The following is a 12,884-nucleotide window of genomic DNA, read 5'->3' on the forward strand; positions in this document are numbered from 1 at the left end:
TCAAAAATGAATCTCCCAGTTCCTGGCTGCTGCTTATAGTGATCCATGGAATCTGTCCTTATGTCTCTTCTAGTAGGTGAGGCTCTGGAAGAGCAGTGCTAGCAGATGCTGCCTCACATTCTTGCTGTACATTCCGTGTACATTTTGCTGAACATGTGGAAATCCAGAGTCCAAAACAAATACATCTAGCCTTGAAGTTAATTAGATCCACGTTGTAATCAGCTGAGTGATGCCTTCATCTATCAACAGGCAAGGGAACTGGCTAGGTAACATATGCTGGGTTATGTGATGGGAGCTGTCAGGCACCTGTGCCAGGCCTGGGCAGGAGGAATTCCACAACTGCTCAGCCTCTGGACTTCTGAGAGCATCTCAGAGAGAAGGAAACAGCCAGAGAGCATCTCAACAGCAGGAAACCATGATATTGCCACTAATAATTATGAGACTTCATATTGCCCACAGTATCTTATCAGTTGGCAGCTAGTGGTACAGGAAATAACAATAGTCAAACAACATTTATCATTATACTGATCCATTAGAATCGCTATTATTACACATTCTCTACTTTAGTAGTTACAATTTAAAATGTTCTTTCTGATTTCTGCACTGAAGGGTTGTCTAATAGTCCAATGGCTTCACTGGGAATCTCTCAATTGTACACTTAATAGGACATTCACTGTACTGCAACACATTTTTGCCAGTTAAGGAATCTTTTATCTCAGAAATATATTTCATTGCATCAAACTAGTACTGTAGTGAAAAAGAATGGGAAATCACTATGATTTCTTAATTTTTCCTAGAAATGTAAGTTATATATATATATATACTTTTTCTACTCTGAATTTACTATCTCTATCAAAAACTGTATGTGTTTCCTTATAAAGATGTTATGGACTTGCACCTATGCTACCCTTTTGCTATTTGTGAAGTGGTAAAGATCCAACCAAAAACCTGAAACTGGATTTTATACTTTACTGTTTAGTCAGTGGTCTTAATCTTCATGTTTTATAAGACATCAGTAGGTTTTCTGTTATCCCTAGGTATCTGAAAATCAGTGGAAGAAGTTAAGAAAAAAACCCATTAAAACCCTATTAAAACCTGTAATTGCGTTTGGAAAAATGTGATCATTTTTCTAATAGATCAGACATGTATATAGATATATAATCTCTACAAATGTTCTGCTTAGGAAAAAAATAATCAAGTGTGTTCACTTTCAAAGGTTCTCTGGAAGCAAGCTAAAGAATGAGGTAAGTGCTGTAGTCTGTTTCCTTTTACTTCTGTTACAATCCAAATATTATGTGACCTGTGGTTTCCTTCACATTAATTTCTTTGAAAATTGGAACATTATTTTTCATTATATGTTTGAGTGCATAACCTTTTTTAACAAAGCTGAGTATTTGCTCCTCTAAATATTCAAAGAAAAATAAGATTCAAAAACACCTTCTAGGGTTCCCATTGCAATCCAGTTACCCATCACCATATTTAAGGAAAGGATCAAGCTCTAGCTTTATTTTTTTTTACATGTTACTTTTGCAGGAGGGCTTTTTCAGAATCTCATTTGTCTGACTGGAAGTTGAAAAGAAATTTTTTTAAAATAAACTGAAATTGGTGCCTCCTAGTCAGGATTGCCTTTCTCTATTTTTTGCTCTTCATGACATGTTGTTGTGCTATGCCTTTTTGCTGCTTTTGCTTGCTGGATGGGACAAAAGCAGCTTTTAGTAATGTCTTATCAGCCTTATAGCCTTCCACTGTACTTGTTCTGATATCTTTAGAGTAAAATAAATCATAAAGTCTTGTAAATGACATATTTCCAATTCCTATTGGAAATATCCCTTCTGATGAACCCTAGAACTGGATCTGGTTTTGTTGGTTTTTGCTCTCCAGCCCCCCACAAGTAGTCTACATTTTTACTACTGTATACTACAGTATAGTCATTGTCATTGTCATTCTGGTCATATTTATAGTAGAAAATTATGGTTTATTGTACATTAAGGATTAAGGGTTGCTCACAGTATTTTTATTTGACACTGAGTTCAGCTAGCATGGAATATCTTGCATCCGTATTACTAAACTCCTGAACCTGCAAAAGGACAACACAGGGACATCTCTGCCACATTGCCATGAAGAAATGTCCCTAATGTGCAGTACCTGTTGAAATATGACTAGAAGGTGTTTGGGATACTGCTAATTGGCATGGGCCAAAAGAATGCCAGAGGCTGTTCTGAGTAATACTGTTCCAGTATTGCCTGGGAATGTTTCCTGACACCATTTAATTTACTAGACTAAATATACCTTCTGCGATCAACTGATACACAGGAAGCCTTTCACCTTTTTCATTTCCAGATAAGCGACTCCTAGCTGATAGCAGGCATTTTTATTGGTCCCTGAGAGTGTAGCTTTGCTCTATTGATTTTCATCCCCCTTATTACCATTATCTCAAAGCCATCCACGTCTTTCTACATGACCTCTTGGTCTTCCTCTGTTGGTGAGTTCATTAGCTCATGTCAACCAGTTTAATCTATTCAGCCCCAAGTCTGATCTTCAGGAATCTTCACTTCAATCCCTTTTCAACCCAGTAGTTTCCCTGTCAACACAGCTTGTTAGCATTTCAGCTGGAGTCAGTTTCTTAAACATTTTTACATTCTTTTACTAATCCCCACTCTCACCAGCATAACTGATCATTTCCCATGGTGACACCATGTCAAGTATTTTAGTGAGGTTCAGATAGATTACATCTGCTGCATTTTTCCTGTTCAGATAATCAGCTATCTTATCAAAAAAAGATAGTGCTATGCCATGGGATATCCCCAGCATTACTCATGAGCACTACTGTGGCATTCATTTGTTCAGAGTTTTGGGATTGAATATATCTGGTTCCTTTGGCATAAATGGAGGTATATTTTCTTCTATCTCTGATGTGGCATTCCCAGTCTGCCTTGGAATTGACAATTCCACAAATCTGTCTTGTTTCTGCCCCAAAGTTCCTTTGTCCTCCCAGAAAAAAATGTTCACAGATAAGTCAATGGAAATAAATGAGAAAGGGCACATCCTTGTGAGTTCTTTATTGTCTAGCTCTGTATTGTCTGAAATTATTCAGACAGGTTTTAAGAGAAAAAAAATACTTTCATGGTCAAAACTGAATTAGAATAATCTCATTGTACTGAAAATTTGGCATTATATTTTCATTAGTGTGAATGAGTGATAGATACATCTTTTTTCATTTGCTTGAAAGTACATGTAATTAGGTATTCCAAAAAGATTTACAATGATTGCATAAGGTGTAATTCTCAGTAGGAACATAAAGACATTGAAAAGATGTTAAAGCACTGATTGTCTAAATATACTGAGTAAATGGCATTTGAATGAACACTTATTGAGTGCCAGGGACACTGTTTACTTCTGGTATGTTTTATCACATTTTCTAGTATTCTCTCTGTAGGGGGAGATATCAGCAAATTCTTTTATCTAAACCAGTTAGTGCACCATTAGAGTCTGCATGGTTAATTAGGCAGATAATATTACTGTCATTATCTTAATGTTAAATGGCCATTAGAAACAGATGGCATTAAATAGAAAGGGCAAGTGGCAGCAGGTTAAAATATTAAGCCTAGAACTGAGGCACAGTCATATAAGTCCATTAGCAAGGTAAAAAACATTGCAGATTATCTTCTCTTAAACCTCCCACCACCATCACTGCCTTCTTTTAAATGAACAAATCCCTTTTAATCAGAGCTTTTAATATATTTCATGGGTAATTGCATAATAAAATCATTAAGATTACTCCTGTTTAAAAAAAATACCCTCCTTGTATTGATAGGCCATTATAACACTACGAAAGTATTTACATGAAGAAGTACTAATGTTTCTAAATTTCTACAATTTCTTTTACTTAGAGCTTTATACGTGTTTGAATAGTAGATAGCACTGGCAAAATTAGTTTACATGATGTTTGCTTTTGGTGTTTTGCTGTCTGTTTTGTCAGACATATCCCCTTATAAAAATAAGGCTATATGTTGAATAAGTCAGTTACAGCTGTGGTTTTCTGAAATCAGTATTTGAGAGAATTTCACTTGAAGCTGGTGTCCAAGTAATGAGTCAACATTTACAGAAAAATAGTCTCATTTGCACACTTCTACACTGTAAGTTGCACTATATACCTACCATTCCCACTTCAGTGAAATCTACCTGTAGGCAAAGGGGTAGGAAGAGGTCACTTCAAGTTCCATTCAAATGCCTTGTGCATGATCATAAATTTCTTCCCTTAGTACAGAGGGAACCTGCACAGAGGTAACAGATTTTCCACAGAAGGCCAGCTCGTGGCTCTGCACACTGACTTGACATAAGGACTGGTTAGGCTAAAATAGAATGAAGGGTTTCAGCCAAATGGTCTTTAGGTTTGAGTGCAATCCTATGAGAATAGGTACAGTTCAGCCAGTAAGGACAGAACCATAACACAGATTGTATTTCTTGAGGATGAGGGTTTCACCTTAATTGTATCATTTGAGACCTTAAGAGTGTTTGGTGGAGTTTAGATCTAGACACATACTCAATAACCTTCTTGAGCTGGTGTCCAGATCTGGATAAGCATCAATATTTTTGAAGGATTATCTGAATGCAAGTATTCTGGAGCATTGAGGGGCTCATGAGATAAAATACAAGTTTAGCATGAATTGTTGGTTTCAGATGTAACAACATTAGCTATTTCAATGTTCCTGTTTTTTCCCTTCCCTTTCAGGGTGGTTTTACTCGTAAATATTCTCTGAGTTCCAAAACTGGAACACTCCTCCCAGAGTTTCCAAGTGCTCAACACCTTTTGCTTCAAGGGTGCATTTCTAAAGACAAGGTAAAATGTGAACTCCTCTTCTGTCTTAAGAGATCAAAAATTTGCCATAGAATGTTTCTTCATATCTTAGCCTTTGAGGTATTGACATGAAAGAGCCAGAAATGTCCATAATCAAACAGAGGTGACTGATTTATAGAGGGGGCAAACCTTTACTAACACCGATTAACTGGCTTTCCAATGGAAAGGTGGTTGAATTATTTACCTATTAACTGACCCAGTATTTTACAAACTGATGGTATGTAAGACGGGGAGAGCAAAACAAACAAATAACTGAGAGTTGTGTTCTTTACAAATGCCTTTGTATTTAAGGTAAATTTTGTTCTGATTAGAACAGAACAAATAATGCACAACAAATAGTTGGATGAATTTTATTCTCCTTCATTAATTGTTTGAAAAGAGACTGTAAATTTGAACATGTTTGGGGTTTTTTTAAATTACTTAAGTCATTCCTCAAATCAATACTTGGTATTGCTTATCCTAAGGATAGCTCTTCAGTTGGAAGTATCTCTCTCATGTTTTATGTCCTTGTCTCTTTGCTTATGTGTTACGTCTGTGTTGTTTCTGGTCATATTACAGGCTGCTACATCCCTGCACTGTGCTAGAAATCCTTTGACAGACATTTTGAACTTTTCAATTTAACCTCCAGTGCAGGTGGTGATGGTGACTGGTTTGAGACACATTGCTTTAAAACTTTTTATGACCCCCTCCTCCTAAGCTTGTTCTGAGAAAGTAGTGAAGCCTAGGATTCCCGTAGGGAGAAACTAAACAAAAGGAGCCATTTTAGCTGGAAATCTTAGCTGGAAATCTTACCATTTGTAAAGAAAGCCCAAGAACTGGTATACTCAGCAGTGTGCACCACCTGCTGCTATAGTCTCCATCAGTGAAGTGACATCTCTCATATAGACAGCATTCTCATTAAATTTAAATCTGACAAATGTTTGAGGTTCCTTGAATATCCAACACAGCAGTATAAACTGATTTATACTGCTCCAACAACGGAGAAAAACCTGCAATTCATTCTGTCTTCATTTTTGGGGCAACAGCATTGTGCATGACCGTCTGGGGACAGACTTACTGACTTATGAGGAGACTGTGGGAAAGATGAATTTCTGTGTGTCTCCTGCATTCTCTTTCCTTGCTGCTCTTTGCTCATTTCTTGTTCTTTTATTTCCTTTTTTCTTTTCATACTGCCTTTTCCATCCTTCAGCTTATCTGACTAAAGGTTATTGAACCTAAGATATTTAGGTACTCTGTTGAAGACAGCCCATACGTGAAGTTTGACTCCTGCATTAAACTCCTAAGGAATTGCTTGCAATTCAAATCTCTGGAGAGTCCATAAATCAGCAGTCTGCACTAAAATAGATGGGTAATTCCTGCATTTAATGTTTCTGGACAGAACTTACCCAAACTTTAAACTTCCATCGACTCCTTTCAAAAACAGTTCTTTAAAGTGTTCTTGTGTCTCACACTGTGCTAGTACTTCTCAAAGATATGTAGTTAGAGAAGCAGCTCTGAGAGTCAGAAAGGTCCGTTTTCAAAGAAATCTGCATCCTGAACCTACTGCAATAAGATGGCACCAGTTTCAATCAAAATCTGAGACTGGTTTGCTGGAGAAGTTCACAAGCTGTGGCAAACCTGTGATTCAGGACCATGAGAATGGTTTTGCTAGCACTTTTCCTTCCTTAAAATAGTTTGCATATTTCTTGTCTTATAATTTGCTACAATTTTTAAAACTTACTACTTACTTTCTTTTTTTCTTTTTTTTTTAAATAAGAGAACACTCCACTCAGATAAAGTAGCCTGATGAGATGAAAGGGAGTTCTGCTTTCTAAAGTTCAGTTCATGTGAGGCAGTGATTAAACTTTGACCAAATGACTGGCAGCAATTTTCTCATTTGTCCAACTAGATGATGTTTCAGAACACTCATAGACGCCTATAGTAGCCTAATGATTAACTTGCACTGCTCTTTGGGATTAATCTTAGCTTCAGAGAGGCGAATTTACCATCTGACTGACTAATCTAGCTATTGCCTTACTCTATTATCCACATTTTCACAGTGTATACAGGTTCAGATGCTACATTTCTGACAACAGCATCAGTGCTTGACTTAAATAATGACTTAAATAATGCTTGAATAATAATGACGTAAAGCTGTTGCTAAAACTAGCGATGAGTGACATCCTCATCACTTCTGGATATACAGGCTGCCTATTTGTAAATATGCATTGCAATACAGTTTATATTATGTGTTTACATACTAGCTGCAGAAAGCAGAAACTTACATCACCATAGCAGTAAAGGAAGGAGTCAAGAAACTCTGTTTAATATTTCTTTCTTCCAAAACAGGTAGATACTCTTATCATGATGTACAAAACACACTGTCAGTGTGTCCTTGACAATGCAATTAATGGGAACTTTGAAGAGGTAAGGTTGTTTGAGCATGCACTCTGGGTACATATGCAGGGGAAGCCAAGACAGCATGATTTATGTCTATGAATCTGGTTCCTATTCCTTTAGATCCAGCATTTCCTATTACATTTTTGGCAAGGAATGCCTGACCATCTTCTTCCCCTGCTTGAAAATCCCATTATCATTGACATTTTCTGTGTCTGTGACTCAATACTGTATAAGGTAAGTTAAGCATTTAACTACATGAATAATTTTGCCCGCAGTACAGCTTTTGTATCTGTAAAAAGATAGAGTGACAGGATGCCATGACTGCTTTCTGCTGTAAATCACCAAGGAAATCATTGAAATCAAGAAATAAAATGGGTGCCTATAAGAGCTGAACTCCAGTCTCAGCTCTGCTGAACACCTGACCACAGCCAGCACACTAACAGTGAGACCCCAACCTACTTGCTTGAATGTAGCTAAAAGAAATGCTCATGTGCTCATTGACAAGGCTGACTAAGGTAATCCTGGATGAAAACTGAAGCCTTTTTTTTCACTGAAAAGATTATTGCAATTTCTGCCAGGGAAGAGAGTCTGTGACACATCGGTAAGGTGATTCCACATGCCAGTCTTCTACTCACAGGTTATGTCAGGCCATGGTTTCATGTTACCAAGCTGGAACAATCCTGGGTTAAGATATTCTTGCTTCTCCTGCCTGCTGCCTTTCATTTCTGTTCCTGTGCTGCTAGAGGTACCAGGAAAACTGCTGCACTCTAAACTGCTCTGGGTTTAAAAAAAATTTAAGCAATACTTGTTTTGCAGAGCTTTTGTACCATATGAGTTCTTTGGTCTAGCTCATGGCATGATGACATAAATAGTTGAAACAAAGTGACCCTTAGGAGTGTTGCAAGGTCAGGAATAAGTTATAGAGCATTGGGGAAAAAAAAAATAATGCCACCACAGTTTCCTGAGTTTTTCACTTGGAAAGTCAGATAAGATGATTATTTAGTAGATGCAAAGTACTTCAAGTTCCTCTGATAGGATGTGCCATAGAAATAGAAAAGGATTGTCATATAGGTGTCTCTCTAACAGATTTCACATCACATATTGATGAGAAGAAATAACTATTGGCTTAACAGTAAACACCAACCAATCAAAGCAAAAGACTTGAGGCTTTTTGGCTCTGATGCCTTATTGTAATCTGTTATTCTTTACTGTACAAAAATATGGGGGGAAAATCCAGAGAAGATGAAAATGTTTTTTTCTTAGAAGCATATAAAGCTGTAAAGTAAGAAATGTTTTAGTTAGCATAGCAAAGCAAAGGTAATTAGCATCAAGAATCATAATTACTACCCAGGAGATGGGTCATTAAGCCTCATTTACTTGTAGAGGTTATAATGTACCTTGAGTTTATGAGGTTTTTCCTGCTCTAAATGTGCTGTCTCAATAGATTTAATATTAACTTTATTTATGATAGATTTAATGTGACAGAAGAAGAAATACTAGAGGAGCTATAAATTATAAATTGAATAAGACTGAATTTCTCAAAAGTTCATAAATTTACTATTGTGCTTCTTCTTTGTCTCTCACTATTTCTTACCTATAATCATGTTTAGATATTCCTGAGATCACAGCTGACAGAAGGAAGAAGGAATTACATTGGATTGTTATCAAACTATTTACATTAAAAGTGAAAGGAGATTTCTGGAATATAGTCTAACAACTTTGTCCTCCACAATAACATTCCCTAGGGAGCATGCCAGATGGCACAGTTTTTTGCCAAAACTGTTCCACGCCACACTTAGCTACAGGGAACTCTGTGGCTAAACTCTGAATACCTGCAGTGCCGTGTCCAGTTTGGCAGGAAGAAGAGTCAACAGCACTCAAGGACATGGGAGATGCTTGAGTATCTGCTTTACAGAGACTTGGTGGTGCTAGAAAAGACAAAGTGCTTATCCATCTCGCTTCTACTGATTTCCCTAATCTAAGACATGGGGGATAGCATGTCTTGTTTGGTTTTTTTCTCAATTTACTGGTATGAAGTTATACATTAAGAATGGGTGCTATCTAAGTATATGAATATCTCATCTGTTCCTATCTAATAGTGATTGGAAAAATCCAGGCATGTAAATAGCTGGACAGTAGGTTGAATGGCTTTATTCTGTGTAAATTTTCTGTACTTATCACTTTGCGATCTAAGTAGACAAGACAGACATGAATGAATGAATAAATGGCCAGTGGAAGCATGATGTCATTTTCTGTTAACTTTTTGAAGGTTCTTACAGATGTACTCATCCCTGCAACAATGCAAGAAATGCCAGAAAGGTAGGTATTTGACGTTAATCTTGGTGTGTTCCGATTTTTAGACATATTCCAGATAAATACCAGTAATTCTATATTCTAGAGAAATTTCCTTACAGTATTTATGCTCATTTTTAGAACAGTAGAGTATGTATGGCAAAATAGTTGTCAGCTCTGAGGGCAGCTTATAGAATAGCCTTAAAATATTAGATAGCATTTTAATGTCCCAATTGGCTTACAGTTTTTTCCCAGAGGAGGTACATATCAATATGCAGTCAATATATAGATCAATGATTGGTCATCTCCTGTTTCTTCTGGTAACACCTGAGGAGTAATTTCCAGATATCTTCAGAAGTCTGTTAGCCATAGATTGAAACCCAGTTATTTAAACTAATGCCAGACAATTTTTATTGGTGATTCTCTAAATCACTTTTTGTTTCCCTTACAGTTTACTGGCAGATATAAGAAGCTTTGCAAAAAACTGGGAGCAGTGGGTTGCTTCCTCTTTGGAAAATCTACCGGAAAGCCTGATAGATAAGAAATTGCCTATTGCACGAAGATTTGTTTCCTCCCTGAAACGACAGACGTCATTCCTACACCTAGCACAGGTAAACAGAGTAAGATGATACATTCAAAATTTTGTCAGTTGTATTCAGTGTACCTTTCTGTCTATGAAATACAATGGATTATTTTTTCAAGGTTGACCTTTGTCCATGAAAGACTTATATCTTGTTGTTTTAACTGTGAAATTAGAAAGTGACCATAGATAGATCTGATTAGGACTTCAAACTTTTGTACCAGAAAAGAGAGCAAAGGCCATGGTTATAATGAACTGTCATCACAGGAACTTTTTTCAATGAAATGATGAAGTGGAATATATGTGTATTTTGTTTAGTACCAAATTGGAAAATATCAGATGATCCTTCTTGCCTAGCAAAGATTCGCTGCTTTGTCCATGATGTTCTATTTCTTTTTTGAGTTTTGAGTGAAAAGAAAAAACGGGAGTGACAGGTAGTTGGAGACTCCGAGGCTGTGCTGTCAGGATACAGGTATCTGCAATTAGGAGTCACCTCCGTGTGATGGTTTTATACAAAAGGATAAAATGCCTTTCGTGGAACTTCCTTCCACGCTAGCATCTTGGGTTTTGAGGTGGTAGTCCTCATGAATAACTGTAGACACAGCACCTATTCATCTTGACTTGGTTTTCTCTTTCATAAATATTAATACAAAAGCAGCATATGCGTGAAATTGTGAAGATAATCTGATAGGAAGGCACATTAGAAGAGCATCAGGAGTCTAATGAAAGGGAAACATTCTCTCATCTGATCTGTGATAAACCCAGCCATGACAATAAAATTAAACATAATAAGATTCTTCTCTGAGGAGTTTTTTGGGTGATCCCCGGCTGTGGGCCTGTACTGGTTTTGGCTGGGATAGAGTTAGTTTTGTTCCTCATATTATGGGTCTGTATTTTGGATTCGTACTGGAAACTATTGATAATTCAGGTCTATTTTAGTTACTGCTGAGCAGTGTTTACACACAGCTAAAGTCTTTTCTGCTTCCCATACGTGCCAGCAAATAGGTTGGAGGTGCATGAAAATTTGGCAGGGGGCATATCTGGGACAGCTGGCCCCAACTGATCACAGGAATATTCCATACCACAGATCAGCAATAAAACTGGGGACCACTGCTCAGGGCCTTGGTCAGTTGGGCATTGGTCAGTTGGTGGTGAGCAATTGTTTTCATCAGCCTCACTGGTCTTTGTTGGACTGTATTTTTCTCTGTTGTTTTTGGGGTTTCTTTTAAACTTTTAAATTATTATTGTTATTATTTTTATTACTTCTTTTAAAAATTTATTAAACTGGTTTTAACTCAAGCAACAAGTTTTCTTACTTTTATTCTTTTAATTCTCTCCCCCATCCCATGGCAGGGTAGGGAGTGGCTGTGTGGTGCTTAGCTGCCAGCAGGGACTAAACCACAACAGGGTCTCAGCATTTTATCTTGCTTTCTCTGGCAGATTGCTCGGCCAGCTCTTTTTGATCAGCATGTGGTGAATTCCATGGTGTCGGATATTGAAAAAGTTGATTTGAATAGTATTGGCTCTCAGGCCCTCCTTGCAGCTTCAGGGAGCACAGACTCTGATGGGGAAGTCTACAGTGAATGTAAGTCCATGGTGACATATTTGTACCATTAAAAATAATTCATTCTTTCATTCCATGCCACACCAGTCTACTTGGACTGATTGAGACAAGGCACCCATAGACTCTGCATTCTCTAATCTAGTTCACCATAACCTTCAGTAGGTTAAGAAAACCAATTGGTTGCCCTAGCATGTCCAAGAACAGAAGCTTGTGCTGGGAAGTCATCCCAGCCAGATGACTTTAAATGGTTGCTGAAAAATTTACATGTCAGCTTCAAACCTCTTTTGAAACTTGGTCCTAATTATATGGGCACATATCAGTTCTTGAAAGATTTGTCAAAAATTATGGCTTAATGTAATGGGTATTTGAACTAGTTTACTTTTTTTTAATTAATCGGATTTTTTTCTGAAAGTTGAGCTTTAAGAATATGTGTAATTTTCTATTTAGTGTAGCAGCTTTTTTCATACACAGAATAAAGTATAAATTTTGAGGTAGTTAATTTTCATATACATTGTTGGAAAATAGATATAGCCATTTTCTGTATTAAAAAGATAACTTTGTCATAGGAGTCACGTTGATCAGAGTTTCAAGAGCTGAAAGGAATAGCAGTGTGTTGTCCTGTAAATATTATTACTTCAATTATGAAAGTTTGTTCTCTTTAATGGTTCAAAATCCTATTCACATTTTCATTTGAGTTGCCCATTTCCTGCTTTTTTTGTGTAGTTATTTTTTATTTTATTCTTTGTCTTCTTTCACACTGGTTAAAAAAGAAAAGGAGAAGAGAGATAACTGTTCATTCAGACACTTTTTTGAAAATGGGAATTGAGGAAGTTAACTTTATATCCTGTTGTGAGAAACTTGTAAAATATAAAGGAAACATAAGATACTGCAAATCTGCCATATTACAGAGAAAGCTTTGCTACTAAACTTAGTATTAAAAAGGTTTTCAAGGTTGAATCTACAAAGGAATGGAAAATATAATAATCTCCTTTTGCTTTTATTTTCTTATAAAACTTCATTGTCTTACAACCTGTGTCACTGTAATGCTTAAGTAATTAAAATACATGTGTGTGATGGATGTGTGTCTGCTTGCTTTGCTGGGGAGTTACGTATTTCTTCACTGCTCTAATTCTTTGCTTTTCCTTTCCATGCTACAATATTGTCATATGGCTGGTGAGTGGCTTTTTCTCACGTTCAGAATAGTGTGCGAT

The 12,884-nt window shown here is 36.8% G+C and overlaps 1 protein-coding gene across 2 annotated transcripts in view; it reads left to right on the plus strand.

Moving 5' to 3' along the window:
• RFX6 (regulatory factor X6) overlaps positions 1-12,884 on the plus strand; it is a 34,419-nt gene that overhangs the window by 11,784 nt on the left and 9,751 nt on the right. For both annotated transcript variants that reach the window (XM_032101545.1, XM_032101546.1), the window contains exons 6-12: positions 1,217-1,244; positions 4,733-4,840; positions 7,187-7,264; positions 7,358-7,471; positions 9,507-9,556; positions 9,981-10,140; positions 11,550-11,694. In XM_032101545.1, coding sequence (XP_031957436.1) covers positions 1,217-1,244; positions 4,733-4,840; positions 7,187-7,264; positions 7,358-7,471; positions 9,507-9,556; positions 9,981-10,140; positions 11,550-11,694 — 683 coding nt within the window. The remainder of the gene's footprint in view (positions 1-1,216; positions 1,245-4,732; positions 4,841-7,186; positions 7,265-7,357; positions 7,472-9,506; positions 9,557-9,980; positions 10,141-11,549; positions 11,695-12,884) is intronic.

Source organism: Corvus moneduloides, chromosome 3 (assembly GCF_009650955.1).
Source record: "Corvus moneduloides isolate bCorMon1 chromosome 3, bCorMon1.pri, whole genome shotgun sequence".
Lineage (NCBI taxonomy): Eukaryota > Metazoa > Chordata > Aves > Passeriformes > Corvidae > Corvus > Corvus moneduloides.